The sequence below is a fragment of the Neofelis nebulosa genome, chromosome 3 (genome assembly GCF_028018385.1).
Source record: "Neofelis nebulosa isolate mNeoNeb1 chromosome 3, mNeoNeb1.pri, whole genome shotgun sequence".
Lineage (NCBI taxonomy): Eukaryota > Metazoa > Chordata > Mammalia > Carnivora > Felidae > Neofelis > Neofelis nebulosa.
Genome location: NC_080784.1, coordinates 65,981,722 through 66,001,781, shown reverse-complemented (window position 1 = coordinate 66,001,781; position 20,060 = coordinate 65,981,722). Strand labels below are relative to the sequence as shown.

The following is a 20,060-nucleotide window of genomic DNA, read 5'->3' as shown; positions in this document are numbered from 1 at the left end:
TCATCAGCATTTTTACCTGCCTGGACTTGTGGATATGTTTCAACTTTCTTTTTTTTTTGACATCTCTTTTTTTTTAATTTTTAACTTGTTTTATTTTTTATTTTTTTAAATTTACATCCAAATTAGCATATAGTGCAACAAGATTTCAGGAGTAGATTCCTCAGTGCCCCTTACCCCTTTAGCCCATCCCCCCTCCCAGAACCCCTCCAGTAACCCTCACTTTGTTCTCCATATTTATGAGTCTCTTCTGTTTTGTCCCCCTCCCTGTTTTTATATTAGTTTTGTTTCCCTTCCCTTGTGTTCTCAATACTCATCACTGCCCAGGGAGTCTTTCTTGGTGCCTGGCTGTGATTTCATTTTGTATTCCTGTGATTTCATCACCTTTTGAACTTTTTCAACAGCATTTTTCACGACGACATAATCTAACCGATAAATTGATATCATTTTTCCTCCACACTCAATATAATCATAATGAATTTCATAATTATGTACGCCAGATGCAATCATTTTGTATATTGCTTCCTTATTTTCTTTGCGTTTTTAAAGGTCACTGAAGCAGCTGTCTTTATTTGAAGACAAAAACTATATTAAAAAAAGTGAAATGTATAACTTCAACAAGCAGTTTGATGAAAGATAGATTAGAACTTTTTTCATGCACAAACTACAAAAGTGAAAAACGTAAGTGCAAACAAGGAAGTACAGAAGTAAAACCTGAAGTATGAGAGATAAATAAAAGAGTGTATCACTGTCATGACTAACTCCCAGTTTATTTTAGTTTTTGATGATGTATAGCTGATACATAATAAGAAATTAGTAACATTCCTCTGCTTTCTTGATGTTGAGGGAGATTGTATCTTTTTTTTTTTTTTTTTTTTTTGATGCACACAGCAAGAAAGAAGGTAAAGTTCTAGGCTTGATATTTAAAAACATCTTCACTGTCATTGTAATGAAAGCTGCTTTTTGTTTTCAAATTTATTTTAATTTTCAAATACCATCTTAATGTGGCTATTCTTGAAAGAAGTACATCGTGAATACAAACTGATAATATCTTTAGTTGGATTCATAAAATAACATTTTACTTGAATGTAACTGTAACAGCTTTACCTGTTGTAGATTATATATCTATTACATATATATGTTATAAACATAAGTATGTATATTTCATATCATAATGAATATTCACATTATATTAGTGAATCACAAAGTTTGTTGATTTCTGCACTTGATCTCTTAATGGCATTTGACAAAAGGTAGGGGAATGAAATCATTGCACATGGAGCCAAAAAAGTCCATTCACATTACTCATCATATAATTATGATAAATATATTGAAAATTAATCTGCATGCAAACTTACCACTGGCAAAGGCATGAAGAAGCTACAAAACTTATGCACATTTGTGAGCCTTATTTTTGCATAGAGTGGAATTTAGGCCAAGATGTCTCCCAAGGGATGTTGAAGAATATGGTTGTGAGATCAGGTGAGAAATTGGCACAAATGCTCTTTTAACTGGGTAGGTGGCATCAACCTATGGTTGTACTTGGTCACATTAGCTCAGTATTTGGGAAGGTGGGTGGAGGTGATGTGGAAGAAGAAGCATATACTTTTTTTTTCTATTCTTCTTAAGGTTTTTAAGCAAATTTCACATAATTTTACCCCAAACTTTTCTCTTACCCATTAACGACATACTATATGTAGTACATGATGCAAAATGATAAAAAATATGTAAGTCATGACTTTTATGATACATCTTTGTATTTCTTATGAAGTCGTCATGATATAATTTAAAAAATCATCCTTGCAAGAATGTTCAAGTCATTATATGTCATGGGAAATTAAGCACTTAAATAGAGAATTGATCTTGAGCTATTTATCACAAAAAAGTGCAGGATGCCAGTGGATACAGATATTTGCTTCTATGACATTTTTTTTCCCACAAATACTGAGTGTCTTAGAGTTTTGAAGTTGGAGAAGCCATCCTTCTAAGCACTTAACATAGCTTTCTAGCAGTAGGATAAGACCTTAACCCTGTTCTCTGCCAACCCTCATTGTTAAAGAAAGTGGACCCCTGTGGAACATGTTCATTACATGCAGGTAGCCGAGGATGCCATCCACTATATGAAATGTTCTCATTATAAGGACTCATGAAAGAAATTTTGCTTAGTCATTCTTCATTACTAGCAAAAGCTGTGTTTCATCTGAACACTTGGTGTGCTTTTCCGTGAAATCTGTTTCTTTGCTTTGGCCACTGTGCCTATGAAACTTAAGTTTGTAGTATATCCCATATATGCATTTTTGTAGATTTAGTATCATTCTACCCTTATTTTCATGTGTCCTGATTTTCTCAATTTCCTATTTTATCCTTTTGGAGTGTATGTGTGTGTATATGTATGTGTATATACACACACATATATGTATATATACATACACACACACATATATCTACACACATATGTCAAGTCATTGAAAAAAGGAAAGAGAAAATAATCAAATACAAACATGTATCATGTCCTTGAAAAAAAGGAGAAAGAGAATAATCAAATACAAACATATATCTGTGCCCTTTATTTACCCTGTGTTTTCCTGTCTCTCATGTACATACTTGCAGCAGGCTCCGTTTCCTTATACTCCAAAACTCCCTATATTTACCCATCGCAGCATGAACACCTGTATTACAATTTCTTGTTTTCTCATCTGCAGTTGCTACTTCGGTGGATCTCAAAATTTGTGTGTATCAGAATCACATAGAGGTCCAGTTAAACTAGATAGCTGGGACTTACTCCCAGAGGTTCTGATTCAGTAGGTCTGGGTTGGGAGCCAATAATTTGCATTTTAACAAGTTCCCACGTGATTCTGATGCTAGTGGTGTAGGGACTATATTTTGAGAGCCATGGATTTAGTTGTTTGTTTGCTTTTTCTACAGTGTCATTTGCAAGTGAATTGCAACTAGATGAGAAATTTGAGGTCTGGTCCAAGATGAACATTGTAAAAAGCAGCTGCATCTTCTATTTCCACCAATAAACTTCTCAAGTTTAAGAACCACTATCTGAAATGGTTTCAAGAGCTGAAGGGAAATAATCTGTACCAGTTGTTCACCCCCAGGCTCCTTTTTAGTGTTTCTGGGTTATAGAAGTGTTGCCAAGTGAACCTGCTGCCCAAAGTATGGTTCTTGCAATATATGTATCTTCTGGGCATCAGTTTGTTCACCTGAGATTGGGTTTAAAAAATCAGTGATTCTCAGCCCTGGCTTCATTAAAGTAATCTGGGTTGCTTTTAAAAATGTACCCATGTTGAGACATCACTTCCAGGGGGATCGGGATGGGGTCCTGGCAGGAACATTTTTTTTAACTTGCCAGGTGAATCTAACACATGCCCTAGATTGAGAACCACTGGATGAAGTGATCTTTCTCATTCTTTCTAGCTTGAACTGGTATAATTTTGAGGCTTTCAAACCAAGACTCCTCTCATTCATGGAACATTCTGACATTGTATGTGACTTTTATTTCACTCTAGTTATTTATTTTTCTTCCTATATTCTGCCTTTGTTTTCTCCATTGATACTGTCTTATACAGTGGCAAAACATTTTAATTTGGTTACACCCTGTGAGAGTTGTGAGCTAGCTCAGATCAAAATACTTTTAAAATAAAGACATCAGAATTTATTAAGGTGAGGCTCAGAGGGACCAAATGAGAGCAAAGTGGTACAAGTTAGGCAGAAAATGGAGAGGCTTCATGATCGCTTGTTAGAGAACCATGAAGGAAAGAAGAAAGTTTGCAGTATAATGTCTAAAGTAAAATCCACCTTCAGGAAGCTTTCCAAATACAGCAGCTCCTGTATTATGACATCTTTAGTTCTGCATAAACCTGGAAGTGAGTGAATGGGAACAAACAGACTCCTGGAGGCCTCCTTATATCTGACAGAAGAGGCAAGGAGACCATCAGGCTGAGTTTATGGCTGTCAGAGTGCTATGAACCAAAGACAACTCACCCAGGCTGTGCCAGGGGAATTTTAATTTCTGAACCCAATTAGACACTGGTGTTTAAATTTGCCTATGTCTGAGGATAGTTGCAGAAGATTTGAAATGAATGTGTAACGACTCTGCAATGGTTGTAAGGAAGATGAAAACATAAACATGGTAATTAGAAATGGAGGAAATGTTCATGCTATAAATAAATTCTCACATATAAGTCATGAGGTGGTAGCAACAAACACTGTACCCAGTATTCATCAGTTTTTTTATACAGTGTTCATTACACTGTTCATTTTCTGTTTGCATATATATGTGTGTGTGTATATATATATACACACACAAATATATGTTTAAAAATGAATTTGTATACATGAGAGAAGACTGAAGGTGCTGCTTTTTTCCTTTTCCTTTTCTTTTTATTTCTTCCTTCCTTTCTCCCTCCCTTCTTCCTTCCTTCCTTCCTTCCTTCCTCCCTCCCACTCTCTTTTTCTTTTTTTCCTCTCTCTTTTCTTTCTTCTTTCTTTCTTTCCTTCTTTCTTTCTTTCTTTCCTTCCTTTCTTTCGGCAGGGAAGAAACTGCACCTTGCCAAACAAATATAAGTCCATTAAAGAAAGCTCATAGTTCAAAATAATTGTAATCCTGAACACATATTGTTCTTAATTTAGGAAGTAGATAGGGGCACCTGTTTGGCTCAGTCAGTGAAGCATCTATTGATTTGGCTCAGGTCATGTTCTCACAGTCGCGAGATGGAGCCCTGTGTTGAGCTCTGCACCAGGCTTGGAGCCTGATTAAGATTCTCTCTCTTTCTCTCTCTGCCCCTCCCCTGCTCACGCTTTCTCTCTCTGTCTCAAAAAAAAAAAAAAAAAAAAAACAAACCCAAAAAACAAAAACCAAAAACCAAAAACAAAAAAACCCCACCTAATTGATATTTTTTCTTATTCAGCATTTTGTACTTTGATATAATTGAGTATTTAACCAACTTAGAAATTAACAAAGAAAAGACAAATGTAGTATAGTTTAAACAGCTTTATAATATGTGAATACTGACTTCTATGTTTGAAGGACCACCATACTTCTATCTACTTTTGCCTGAAGTTTTCTGAGGTTGGAAAATTCCTGTTTAATATTCAAATTTACTTTTGGTTTTATAGGTAGAGAAATGTCCATTTTTTTCTTTTTTCTTTTCTAAAATCATAGCTTGTTAAATAATTGGCCTACAGAATACATGCTATTTCCCAAAGTCAGAGTGATTTACTTAGCCAAATTAGAAGAATATTAATCAATCTACTTGGCTTGTGATAATCTACCAATCAAGACAATCAGTATTATTGGTGACACTGTCATTCCACTCCTGGAAAGACTGTCTCCCAAAATGAGAACAATTGGGAAAAAAAACCCAAAAAACACAAAATCTTGCTAAGAACAAAGTATGTATCTGAAAGATGTATTTTGAAAAAGATATAAAATGCCATTTCTATAAGTCTTTCATGTTATTTTTCTCACAAATTTCATGTGTGTGTATATATGTATAAATATCAATGTCTTAATTCATTGCTTTTGTTCATTCAAGATATAAGTTACTTGGAGAAATGCTGAAAGACTGTGAAATTGCACTATACATTCATAACATTAGAATGTGGTGCTAATTAACATTTTATTTGTTGGAGAACCCTTAAATCTGTAGAATAAAGTAGATAGTCTATGTCTGAAGTTTTGCTGAGGACTACAATAAGCATAATTATTCATTTCAAAAAAAGAAATTAGTTCTACAACACTATCACACTAGCAATGCATACATTTGCAATACACATCCATTTTTCTCATTTTTTTCCATCGGATATATAAAGAGAGAGCCATTTTATGTTTTCCAAGTTTTATCCCTCCCAGTAGAGAGAAAGCAAGAGTTGAAAGTGAGACCCTATGACTCTATATTGAGTAATTCCAATAATTCACCCGTGACAGGTTACTGATGGTGTTCATTTCTGTACTTCCTACCAATTAAGTTGTTATTAAAGTGAACAGAAGAAAGATTATTATTAATTCTTATAAGACTCAGCAAAACAAGGCAAAGCCTAAGGAAGAGAATACATTTATGAACTTTCTGAAGAGTCTGTTACCCCTTGGATATAAATGGTTGCCATTAAGTCACTTAGGAGACCTCTCTTACCTAAATATTGGAAACTCTGAACAGTTCATCTTTTACTTATGGAATGGACTAGACAATAGAATGCCAGTCTCATTGTGGTACAAAAAAAGTAACAGAAAGAAGTAACACAATACATAAACAAAATTTAAATATCTATTACACAAAGAATATAAATCTAGGACCAACAGGTAGAAAATACAAGGATATAGGCTGATTAAACATGAGAAAGAGTGTTTTCACAGTTAGAGATTCTAAAAGGAAAGAGGCTGCCCCAGGAAGCCTTCTTGTGTCCAAGGAAGACAGAGATGGTAATGTGTGCTGATGTTCTAAGGGTCTTCAAAGATCAGACTGGAAAGTGACCTAGATGATCCGTGAGTCTATGAGTTTTCCCAATGCTATAATAATTACCTGAAAGGGTAAGGTAAAAAGGAGTATGGGTTTTTTTCCTCTCTAAATAAATATGGAAAGCAAAACTACTAACTGAAATGTTATTTTACTAAAATAAAATGTTATTTTAAAAATCTTGTTTGTAAAGCATATTTGTCTCAGTTTTTAAATTTCAAATTTATCTGGAGATACTTGGGGATACGTATGTAAAGCTGTGCTAAATGTGAAATCTAGAGGTTTCATGATGTCATTGCTTAGGTCCAAGTTCAACTGCCTTCTTTGATTGTGTCTGCATTTAATCATGTACTGCAGAGGTAAGTTACACTTCCTGCCATCTGTGGCCATATAAACACATAGTTTTGTCCCTCAACAGAGCTTCCAACAATGCTTTTTCTACCTTGCTATGCTTAGCACTGCCAGACTTAGCAAAATTACACGAGACACCCAGTTAAATTGGAATTTCAGAGGAACAAAGAGTACTTTTTTTTAATGTTTAAATTTTTTATTATTATTTTTTTAACGTTTATTTATTTTTGAGACAGAGAGAGACAGAGCATGAGCGGGGGAAGGTCAGAGAGAGAGGGAGACACAGAATCTGAAGCAGGCTCCAGGCTCTGAGGTGTCAGCACAGAGCCCGACGCGGGGTTCGAACTCACAGACTGTGAGATCATGACCTGAGCCGAAGTCGGAAGCTAAACTGATTGAGCCACCCAGGTGCCCCCAAAGAGTATTTTTTTTTAGTATATGGGAATCCCAATGAGAAATTATTTGTTGTTCTCAGAAATTCAAATTTCACTGATGTATGGCCCTGCAAGCAACCCCTTTGCTCTCCAAGGCCATCAAAAAGAAACTTCTGTAATCTGTAGATCTACATTTGTTCCGGTATTTGTCATTTCCTCTTTTACTTCTATTGCAAAGAAAATCATACCTATTTTCCTTGCCATGGCAATCTTTTTATTTTGGGCTTTGGGTCCCATCCTTTCCTATCTTCTCTGTGGAGATTTAAAAAATAACAGTCTGATCAGTTTTCTTCATTGTCAACTTCTCTCTCTTCCTCTCTCTGAGCTCAAATATTCTCTAAATTGAAAACAAAGAGAGACCCCTGAATTCACCTCTCTCCCTATTTATTACATTCTCTCTTTCCTTTATACAGTCTTAGGTTTTCATCTGCCTCTTTGGGCACTCTCTTCCTTCTCTCCGTTGGCTTCTTTTCCTCTTTCAGGGCCATTAAGTGTTCCTATTCCCCAGGGTTCTTCGTGCCATCATCTCCTCAGTTTACAGATTTTCCATAGGAGATCTTGACAATAACTACCTATATGCTCAAGACTTCCTACTCTTCATGTAAAGTTGCAAAGCCTCTTCTGAACTTTCCTGGATATCTCTCTTTGGATAGTTGTCTTGTGCCTCAAACTATTATGTATAAAACTGAACTCATCTTCTTTTAAATCTGACTTTCAAGCAGCATGTTCTCTCAATAAGAAAGGGTGCTATAATCTACCCAGTCTTCTAAATCAGAAACTTGAGATCAGATATAAATGTGAGTTATCATCAGATTCTGTTTGATTTACTTTCAAAATATTTTAAAAATCCATCTACTTCTTTTTATTCTCACAGCCACCGCCAACTCTTCCTTGGGACACAGCTTTGTCTTTCTAATTGGTTTTCTTTCCCTTCAGCCTCACCCTCTCCAGTCTATTTTCCAAAAGCAGCTTGAGTGGTCTTCCAGAACACTAAAGTGACAGTGTCATCTCTTCCTTAAAAGCCTACAGAAATTTACCCCTGTCATTAAAACGCAGTCCAAACTCCTATCTGTGGTTGATTAAGAACTCCATGGTTGGTTACCACTCCCCTCCCCATCCTCGCTGCTAGGTCACACTGAAATCCTTTTATGCCCTACCTCACTCATCTTTGGACACTCACATACGCCATATCCTTCTCTTAGAACAGGTTACCCATTCTCTTTGCTTGGCTACTCTCCTTTGGGCTTCTTGTTAATTATTAGTTTCTCAGGGAAACCTGCTTTTTTTCCATTGGATGTAATGTGTTCCTTTAGCTTCACTCATGGATTGTTTTTTGTTTCACATTTGCTTGTTCAATTATTTGTTTTACCAACAGGAATGTAAGTTGTTAGGGGATGGGACCATTCCTATATTTTCCACTCTATTTCCAGCTTCTAGAATGTTGCCTGGATACAGAGTAAATTCCCAATAAATAGTTGTTTACTGTGTGAATGAATGAATAAATGAATACACAGATATGATGGCAGGGATAAAAATGGTCCATTTTAAGCACACTTCTCTTAGGAGCTCAGGCTTATTATTAAAAAATTATCTAAATCAATCTTATAAATGCTAGTGCTTTGTCAAAAAGCATGACTGTGTTGCTCTCCGAAAGTAGTTTTCTTCTATGAACATTCTGAGTTTTACTTTTTGTTTTATTTTTGAACATTCTGAGTTTTAAAAATGTTCTCTTTCCATTTTCCCTCACCTCGTTTAAAGTTATTGCAAATTGCAAGAATTAAACAAGTCAAAAATAGACTATTTTTAGAATTTTCTCATTTTCCTCAAACATTTTTCCTAAAGATGGGGTGCCTGGGTGGCTCAGTTGGTTAAGCATCTGACTCTTGGTTTTGGTTCAGGTCATGATCTGTGGTTCATGAGTTCAAGCCCCACATCAGGCTCCATGCTGACAGTGTGGGGCCTGCTTGGGATTCTCTCTCCCCCCTTCTGTCTGCCCCTACCCCACTCGCTCTGTCTCTTAAAATTAATCTTCAAAAGTTTTTTTCTTAAAGAAAAAAATGAGAATATGAATAATGAAGTCCATAGCAAAACAATATAAAGTATACCCTCAATCTCATCATCTAACCCATGCTAGACTAAAACATTACAAAAAGTTATTTACTTTTGGGCTTTTCCCCTTTTAAATAAACCATTGATGGAATTAAATATATCTTTTTTTTTTTTTACCTTGTACCACCCAATTCCCATTGTTCCCCATGGTTTTTGAGTCTCCTCTTTTAGCACTCACTAATTTCGAAGCCATTCTGAGGATTCAGTTTGAGCAATTGCTAAATGCCAGAAGTATTCTGAGTACTGTGGACAGCACAAAATAGATATAAGACATAATTCATACTTCAAGAGCTTATTATATAAGAAAAAGAGAACTACGAGAAAATAAAGGAATATTAGGGCATCTGGGTGGCTCAGTTGGTTAAGCCTGTGACTCAATTTCGGCTCAGGTTGTGATCTCAGAGTTCATGAGTTCAAGCCCCATGTGGGTGGGACTCTGCACTGACAGCACAGAGCCTGCTTGGGATTCTCTCTTCTCTCTCTGTCCCTCCCCCTTCATGTGTGTATTCTCTCTCTCTCTCTCTCTCTCTCTCTCTCTCTCTCTCTCTCAAAATAAATAAATAAACATTTAAAAAAAAAGAAAAGAAGGGAATACTAAACAAGCACTACCGACTACAAAAGGTTGTGGGACTTTGAAGAAAGAAAAGATCACTGCTGACCAGAATAGTTTGGGAAAGCCTTATGGAGCCGATAAAAATGAGATGGATATTGATACATCTAAATATGGGCATTTGGAAAGGAAGAGAAAGACACTGGGAAGGGGGACAGCTTCACTGGATGGTATTTGAATGCTATTGTTTTGTTTTTTCCTGCTTATAATTCTCTTTCCACTTTTTCTGGTACTGATGCTGTTCTTTTTGTTATTGAAATGTCTTTTCTCCAATTCATAAGGGTCTTGAGGGGTTGCCAATAGTCAGATTTAAATCCAAATTTCCCACCCAAGGACTCAGTCCAAGCATAATGCCTAAATAGCCCCTGGTGACTATGATTAGCCCAAGGATGTGACCTAGAGCAGGCTAATTGTATTCCATCCCTGGGATTTCACATGTAACTGCTTGAAGATAACATGTCTCTCTTCAGTTAAGTTGAGGCTGGTAAGATTTAAGCCAAAAACTCTCTCTACCCACACTGTTTCTTCCCTCTGCTATCTACAGGATACTTGCCTGCAGTTGGAGAAAATGAAAACAACACACAGAGAAGAGAGAACCATACTGTTTGAGTCTCTGCAGTCCCTGAAGTCATCTGGATATCTGGATTTCCTATGTCTGTGGCTAATACATCCCCTTCTTGTTTTTGTTTAAGCTCATTTGAATTGGTTTCAGTTGATTTTAATCTGGCAGAAGGGTCCTGACAAAAGCAGGTAATAGGCTAAAGAATGAATGTGAGAAAGAACGAAGTGTAGAGATGAGTCAAAGTGGGACTAGTGAGAAAGAAGGCACAGATCAAAAGCCATCTTGGGAGAAACAAATGATGGGTTTTGGTTAGCGACTGGATATAACCAAAGCAGAAGAAAAATAGTCAAAAACTGGAAATTCAGGGTATGTGTGAATGCACTGATAGAACTGGGGGTAATTGCAAGAGGAAGTGGGTTTGAAGAGACACAGTAGACAAACCATGACATCTGAGTTCCTGGTAAAGTTGGGATTTTGTCAGTGTATGATTTAGAGGACCAGCACGTACTGGTATGACAGTGTAAAATACAAGAAAGTAATCTATTTTTGATTTGTGTCATCACTCAATAGAATACGATAGAAAACTATAATTATACTTCCCAAATTCATCCTTCCAATTTCTCTCTTCCCACTTAAGGCCCAGGAGAAATATAGCATAGCACAGTGGTTCTCAAAATGTGGCCCCTTAGATCAACACATTCGTATTGCTTTGGAACATTTTAGAAATGCAAATTCATGGACTTGACCCCAGAGAAGAGAATCAGAAACTCCTGGGAGTGGGTCCAACAATCTGTATTTCAACAAGCCTTGTGGCCTATGCTCATGTCCACTAAGGTCTGAGCACTGCTGGTGTCGAGTATTCTTTGTACGTTGGTTCCATAACAGGTGAGGTAAACTACCACCTAATGCTATGATTTCACACTATAAGAATAATTCCCTTAGAAAAATTCATTTTCTCTAAATCCATTCATTCAGAAACTATATGCTGAATATATTCTATCTACCAGGCACTGTTCCAGGCACTGTGGACACTGGAACAAATCTGAAACATTCAATCACAAAAATACCTACATGTTAGCAATTAAAAATTATGCCATGGAAGTGACTAGGGGGCTTGAGTGTTGCTTACATAATCATGAAGGTGTCCTTAAAGAAATTACATTTCAACTAAAAAGGAATGAGTAGGATTTCATCTGGGGAAGGGCAGAGGGGGTGCTGTGAAGACACTCTAGGCCCTGAAAGGGACAGGTCTGGACACTTTCAGGGAACTGAAGACAGACTAGCAGGAACAGGTCTTCATTAATGATGGGTGTTGAAGCTGGAGAGGCAGATCTGATAGATAGATCATGCAGGGACTTGTAAATCATATTAAGGATTTTGAACTTGCCTCTGAGGGCAATTAAGAGGCCATTGAAAAGCCTTAAGTATGGGCTAACATGATCTAATCCATGTTTTAAAACTTTTTTTTTTTTTTGTATGAAGAAGATAAAGCCTTTCCCACTACACAGCTATGGGTAGGTTAGCATGATGACTTAAATTTCCTGTAAGTTGTAATTGGCTAATAGAGAAACTTTCTCCGAATAAGGCTTTGATGAGAGTGGGAAAGAGGGTAGGGTGTCTATATGGGGACCAAATGCCAGGAACAGAAAAGGAGGAAGGGCTTAGGAGCTTCTTCTGCTTTGTGGTTGTGGCTGAGGCTGGTTCTGCCCATGCGTGTCTGAAGCAGCAAGAGTGCAAGTTCACAGGCAATTGCTGTTTCTCTTCCTTGCACAGGGGACTCTGGTGCTCAGGCTGTGTCCATGTGGAGGCCTTTTTCCTGCGTATGAGCTCATTTAGAGATTTCATTCACTTCCCAGGCATCACAGTTACCTGCCTGAGAATGATACCCAAATCTATATGTCCTCCCTGGCCTTGAGAAGATTTTCATTTTTAGTATCTTTGTGCTATTGCCCTGTGCTAACACATCATGTTAATGACAGTTGCAAGTATGCAATTGTTTAGTGTTGATCTGTGTATAGTTCTCTAATGCTTGAAAAATTATACAGAACCAGCTGTGATTGCTGTCCTGCCTTTCGCTGACATGTCTCATATTATCTGCTGGACAACTGACCCTGCAATGTCATTGCAACCACAAACAGCCTGCCTGTAGTTGAACTCATCATGTCTTTCCCAAACCAGCTTGCCTCTGACCTCTTCTGACTTTGTCAGTAACATCAGCGTTTACTGTCTCCCAAGTTCCAAGGTTTGGAGTCCTCCTTGACTCCTTTATCTTATGCTGTTACCAATTCCAAGCACCAAGATTGTTCCCATTCACCCAGTGGAATGCCAGTATATCATCTGTTCTTTCCTTTCATTACTCTTTATTATCGTAATCCTACTTACCCCAAAGTTGGATACTTCTACCTTATTACAACTAGTTCTCTTAAATCTAGGTTCCTTTCCCAATACACCTACCCCCACCAGCCCGGGACACTGGGACTACTCTGTATATATGTTTTTCTTCATCAGGCCTATGCTATTTAGCAAAGGCTCTTCTGTATTATTTTTTGCAGTGAAATTTGTTTTTCTTAAAGGGATACTATGTAGAACCCCGTTACACACAAGAGATAATCATGAAGCTTCTCTGATTGAAGATGGGCTAAAGGGAGCACAATCTCCTTGATCTGTTCTCAGCTTTTGAGACAGCGTTTTTGGTATCAAAAGGCTCATCGAGGCAGTTTGAGAACAAAGATGTGTAGAACACAGTTGAACTCTTTGGAAACATACATATGTTTCCTTTACAAGTCTTTTTGTTTGTTTGTTTGTTTGAATTGTTATCTATGTAAACTTTCCAACCTAGTCATATAAATTCACACAAAATTCTTCAGTGCACAGTCATTCCCTCATCTCTGTCTGGGTTTATGGTATTTCCCCTGCCCTGAGTGCCCAGAATGCCTATCCATACGTCTCTGCCAATCTAATTCTACCTTTCTTTGTCCCAATCCCACCTCTTACGGGCTTTCCAGATTGTTCCAGCTGTCAGCAATTTTTCTTTCTTCAAATTTCTGCAGTATTCCTTTTTTTTTAAATTCACCCTGTACTATCTTGAATTTGCATCTTTTCACGTACGTGTTCAATTTCTCCCACTAGATAACAGGCCACTGGAGGAAAGAATCAAGTCTTTTGTTGCATTTTGCCCTCAGCATCTAGCATAATATGCAGCCCTAGTATTGGCTTAGTGGGTATATTTTGACGATAACCCACAGCAAGAAATAATAACTATAGGCCCATCAATCTCACTTTCATTAATAGAAGTCTAAGTTAAATATCCTGTCTTTGAAAATGTTCCTCCAGAGCAGTGCTTTTAAGTTAGGAGAACCAGCCACTATGACTTTAATTGCAAGCATTACTTTTTTCTCCAATTACCATTAAGCCTACAACTAGCTTCTTTAACTGACTTTCATTAAATTATGTTGGAAGTAGATTCGGGGAATGACGACAGATGGTTGTAAGTGGGGAGTTCTTAGTTTAGACTAGAAATAGTGTTTTATTCCATCCTCCAACATTTTAGCAAAGTCTCACTTAAATCATATTCAAAGGATTATAAGAAACTTACATCAATATATAAATCAAATGGTGCCACTTCCTTTAAATCTCTGAGCATGTTTGACAAGGCCTCCGCCACCTCCCCCCTCCTCCTCTGCCCCGCCCATCCCCCTCGCTCACCACACCCTGGCCACAGAAGCCCACTTCCAGTTCCCTGGATTGCGAAACTCCTTCCCTCCTCCTGACTTTTTATTGTGCCACCTTCTGCCCAGATGATCTTCCCTGTTTCTTTCCTTGATCCATTCCTGTCATCCTTTGAGCCTCAGTCAGTTCATCAGCTCCTCAAGAGAGTTCTCTCATCTTGCAGAATAGGTAAAGCTTCCTTGTTATGTGCTTTCATATTCCTTATCACAATTGTAATTATATATCAACTGTGAAATTATTGTGTTCCTGTGTTTCTCATTAGACTGTAAGCTCTAAGATGTCAGAGACTGGACAAGTACTGTAATATTTTTAATGCCTAGAATTGATGTATCACAGATGCTTGAATGAATCTACGAATAAACAATTTATAAATATAAAACTTTCAGAGAAACAAACTATTATAATATTATTTACATCCAGAGCTTAATTCCCCTTGTCTTGTTTTGAATGGACATGGGCAGCATTTTCTGGGTCATGTGATTCACATCACACACACACACACACACACACACACACGTTTTCTAAAGCAACTTTGACTTTCATAAAACAAGCCCAAACAACGAAGCATTACCCAAAAAAACTTCATATGCTCCCAAACAGAATCTAACCAATTTAAATGACTGGGTATAACATGAAAATGTAAAACTATCTGTTTTGTTTAAAATTATCTGATTTGTGCACACCAGCATGGGTATTCATATAATTCTTATTCACATTAAGTTATTCTGAAAATGTATATGGATGGATGAAAAGTGGGAGAAAAGAGTCTCATAGCTATGAAATGTCTACATGTTGAAACCTTTTAGTACATGATTATCACTAAAGTTAATGTGTTCTCCTTCCCTGAAGGCTCCAGCACCCCCACTGATATGTCCATGACCTGTTTCTCTGTCCTTTCAGTCTTGAATTACCCTGCTGAGTCAGACAATTGGAGAACAAATTAGCACCAACTGCAGAGGAGATTTTTTTGGTACACAAATCTGACCTTAAAAAACCCAAGCCTTAAATATCTTTCCATCAGGATGCTAACAGTTCACCAAATTTGCATTAAAGGACCTAAGGTTTCATACACTCTCTCACTCATATTTACTCCACTCGTCTTGTCTTAAATAGAATGGGTATCATATCCAACTGTTTGTCGATCCATTTAACAGGATCAGTCATTATCCAATTAAGGGAAAGGTAAAGGGGAAATCTAATTCTATTCTAGAACAGCTTTCAGACCCCTAGATACTTCCATATTCTTCTCTCACACACCTTTTCTTGTTTTCTTACCTTACATCCAATCAGACAGATAACAGTATAAATAAATGTTATGTTTTGAGGGTAGGTGTCAAACACACACCTGACACACAGCAGGAAGAAACGCATGTGGATGGCATCAAGCCTTTCTCTATAGTGACTGACCTGCATATTTTTAAATTATCAGACCTGTCATGGTAGGTGGCAGGAGGCTTCTGCACAGAGTTATTCACCTGGAACCCAGCAGCATCCACATACTTGCTGCCTTCTGCAACTGCCAGCATTTCAGGGCTAGAATCTGCTTCTGAAAGTCCTTTCTTGATGGTTTCATACTGCCCAAGACTATGCAACAGCTGCGGATCCCTGTGGTGGTATCTGCCTTTGCTTTCCTCATGCTTCCTTGAGGATCTCTTAATCTCAAAGGATCCTCTTGGCAGGGAAAGGCTGCATTCTTGGTACCTTGTGCCTTTTCCTCTGCAGAGATGTAAAGAGCAACTCTCATGTTCAATCAGCTCTTGTTGCTTTTTACCTTTGGATTCCAAATCTATCAGATCCATTCCATTAGGAGCAGAAGACCCATCCAAGTTTCCACATGGTTTACTACTATTTCTCTTTCTTCTTCGTGACAGTCGGAATTTAACTTGGGCTCTTCTTTTTGCCTGAATCCAGTGACTCTCATCTGGGGAAGAGGAATCTGAAGAATCTGTGTAAAGCTCACTCCATCTGGGGCTTGCGATCTGGAGGTGAAAATCACTTCTCCCTTTGATTTGTTCTTCTGCATGCTCATATCTCTCGGAGGCCCTCCTCCTCCTCCTAGGCCTCTGTTTTACTGATTTCTTACCAGACTCCTTCCTAGCAGGGCTGAGCACCATGACAGGGGTGCATTGTTCAAATGCATCTTCTGACATGTCATGCAAGATGGCAGATCTAGATAAAGCAGCAGGCAAAGGATGGGAGATGGGAATGGAGAGGAAAGCCATGGGAAAACAGAGAGAGAGAATGATGAAAATGATAGCATGGACCAGAAGTTGGGAAATAAAGTTCAAATGAAGAAAATGCAGTGAAGGGGGAAACATTAAACCAGTATAAATTGTCCATGGACAATGCAAGGCAGAAGCAAGAGCCACACAGTCTCATAATACAGGAGAGGAATACAAAACGTTGGTCTAAAAAATATTTAAATAGGATAATTTGCTGAGCACTTACCTGCAGATGTCCTGAGTGGATGGACAGACAGACAACCTTGACTGGCTCCTGGGAGCTGTCCCTGTCGTTGGACTGCTTGCCTGGAGAAACAAGTTAGATAATTTGGCATCTTGGTTAAGGTAATACATGGTCGATATCTTGCTTTTTTTCCACATATTTAAAAAATTACAGCAAGCGTGGCTGCCGGTCATGTTGCTCATAACGCAGCTCACAACATATAGGAAGTTAGTTCGTTTTGCAAAAGTAAAACTTATTTGAGGAACTTGGAACAGCTGAGATGCTGTACCACTTTGCTGTTGCTTCATTTATGAGAGAGGAAGACGATTCCACAAGTTTCTGTTCTATTTACTGTAAACATTTGAATGGAATGGCTCAGTTTGCCTTGGAAGCAATGGGTAACACTTGAAAATTTCATAATACAAAGGACATGAAGGCTATTGTGTGACAAAGATCACACCAATCTGGGAAGCCTAAATAATCAAATAGCCATTAGCCTGCTAGATACTGTCTGGAATAAACATTAAGTCACATCAAGTCCCTAGGAGATAATGTATTTGAAAACAGTTTGTAGTATTTAAAAGCCGATAGTTATTACTATTATTATTTCATCATTGAAACTAATAAAATCTATCCATCACACCATTATTGACCTTTCGTGACCATATTGAACCTGAGGATAATAGAGCCTGAAAAAATTCAGATTGTTAGCCTAGAGTTGAGCACATTTCACCAAACTCTTACCTTTGAAACACAGCATTTTCTTCACTAAATCTGACTTCTTTAACTTGTATTTAATACAGATGATGATGATCAATCAAAAGGTAGAAGGTATTGAGAATTTGCTGTGTGCCAGGCATTGTACTGTGGCTTTATCGACTGTCTCCTAAATCTTTATTATAATCTCACAGGTGGGAGATAATAACAACTAACAGTTTTGAGTGAATACTATGCTCTAAGTACTTTTAGAGCAATCACTGTTCTAAGTAATTTTCATGTGTCCACTCATTAATGCTCACAAGAAGTGAATGTGTTAAATGTTGTAATCATTTCCATGTTATAGATAAGAAAACTGAAAAATTGGTGCTGCTTCATACAATTAGGTGCTAGGACAGAGGTTTGGGATGAGGAATCTTGCTCTCACATTTGTTCTCTTACCTACCTTGTAATACACTTCTCCTTCACACAGGAGGAAACTAAGGGAGGAGGCCTAGGTCCAAATTTAGATCAGTATGACTGCACAGATGAAATACAGTTTTCACATCAAGAAATAACAGTTAAGGTGGAAAGAGTAACCCTAAATTTCAAAGTAGTTCTAAAATTTCCCATATTAGAGATAGATGGTTGTGGGTCCAGAGAAAGATAAATTAATTCTAAAACTCAAAAATTGAACTCAATAACTTTCAAGAGGAGGCATAGTAGGCTGAATAATACCGCCTTATGCTCCCCCTGCCCCCTCACCTGCCCCAAGATGTCAACACCCCAATCCCTGGGATATGTGATTATGTTTCCTTACATGACAAGAGGGATTTTACAGATATGATTAAGTTAAGAGTAGTGATATGGGGAGATCATCCTGGATTATCTTGATGGGCCCAATGTAAACATGAGGATCCTTATGAGAGGGAGCCAACAGAGGTAAGGTCAGAGAGAGAAGATGGAAGGATAGGAGCAGAGGTCAGAGAGGAAGAAAGATGCTATACTTTTGGCCTTGAAGATGGAGGGAGGGGTCTTGACCAAGGATGTAAGTGGCTTCTGGAAGCTGGAAAAGGCTAGAAAATGGGCTCTTCCCAAGACCTTCCAGAAGATGCAGCCATACTGACACCTCAGTTTTAGCTCAGTGAGACCCACACTTGACGTCTGACCTCCAAAACCATAAGACAATAGATCTGTGCTGTTTTAATTCAACAAGTTTGTGGTAATTTGTCATGGTAGTCATAGGAAACTATGGAGACACAATAGGTGATGAGACTTAAGCTAATCTTAAAGGCAAGCAGGAATTATTAAAGAAGATATAAAAAATATTCTAGGTAGAGGAAACAGGATGCACAGAGGGAAGGATGGTGTTCTCAGCACGCTACCACAGACGGATTAACATCTGCACGCTTTTGGTTTATAATTTTCAGAAGCTCCCCTATAAACCCATGAACAATGTATTTTTAAAATATGTGAATGCCATTTTTGAACACCAGTCCACGTTTGATTATGTTCTTCAAGATTTCTATCAAAACTCATTTATTTCCAATTTTTAATTCAGATTAACTTCATTTCTGCATCACCAGAATAGACACATAGTCAATTTTCATAAAGTATAAGCATTCCTGTATTTTATGCTGTAAAGAGTAAGTTTTGTTAGGTTGTGCACCACTTATCCTACATACATCCACTGAGATTAGTAGGGGGTTCTGCATACAGCAGTCACTGAAAAAAGTGAAGTTCACTACTCATTCTCTTTAAAAAAAAGCAATGCAGCCCAAAAGTAACCTCAAATTACTGATGACATTATAAAAGTGAACTAAAATATGTTGAGCATCATAATGAATATCCAGGGCTACTTAATGATGTGTTGAAGCCGATTCTATAAATCTGCATATGGAAAAGATGTTGAAATGTAATAAACAAATTTTATAATCTCACATGTCTGAGCAAATGTATGTTCTACAATGAGAGTATGATTTGTCAATGAATAATAACACAGAACATTAAAAAACATGGAGCTTCCCTTTGGACAGTGTTTGGTCCACCACAACACTGAATCAAATAGCACTTATGTCTATAACTCTCATGTATTTTAAAGGAAATAGAAATCATCCTTATTGTCCATCACGAATCTTCAAATAGCTCATATCCAATATTAGTGTATACATGTTCAGCTTGGTGCTGGGGCAGATGCTGTAGTATCAGCTACTGTAGCTGATGCTGTTAACATCCACTCTGTCCCTCTGGCCTTCCTCTGAGTTCACCTGTACACTGACTGATTCCCACTTGAGTGCCTGTGCCTGTTGGGTTCTATCCCCTGGGTCTTTGGTACCAGGTGTACTTTCTTGGCTGCACACAGGCACAATCTGGAAGTTTAGGCCAAGCTAAAACCTCTGGGGACATCTCTTGGACTGAAGTCAGTGGATAAATGTCAGAGATTTCCCATTCTCCCAAAAGGGCAGTCCTAAAATGACTTTCAGTTTCTCAAAAGATCCCAAGCTGCATTAAGGCCCATTGACCCTAACTCATCCACACACCCCTTTACTGGCATTCCCACTTTTTCTGTCTTTCTTCTCCCAAACTCTATAGTGCCTCCCGGGATCACTTTCTAGAAGAACTACCTGCACCCAACTAAGACAGTGGAATCTATTTGATCAACTGAC

At 37.8% G+C, this 20,060-nt stretch overlaps 1 protein-coding gene across 12 annotated transcripts in view; it reads right to left on the bottom strand.

Annotated features, from left to right (window-relative positions):
• Positions 1-20,060, bottom strand: part of MARCHF1 (membrane associated ring-CH-type finger 1) — an 899,266-nt gene that overhangs the window by 80,188 nt on the left and 799,018 nt on the right. For 8 of the 12 annotated variants that reach the window (XM_058720976.1, XM_058720974.1, XM_058720983.1 and 5 more), the window contains 2 exons: positions 16,702-16,781; positions 15,661-16,422 (listed from right to left, as the gene is read on the bottom strand). In XM_058720976.1, coding sequence (XP_058576959.1) covers positions 15,661-16,422; positions 16,702-16,781 — 842 coding nt within the window. Of the gene's footprint in view, positions 1-15,660; positions 16,423-16,701; positions 17,004-20,060 lie in introns of those variants that run through there. The other 4 variants (XM_058720980.1, XM_058720981.1, XM_058720979.1 and 1 more) reach the window with 3 other exon arrangements.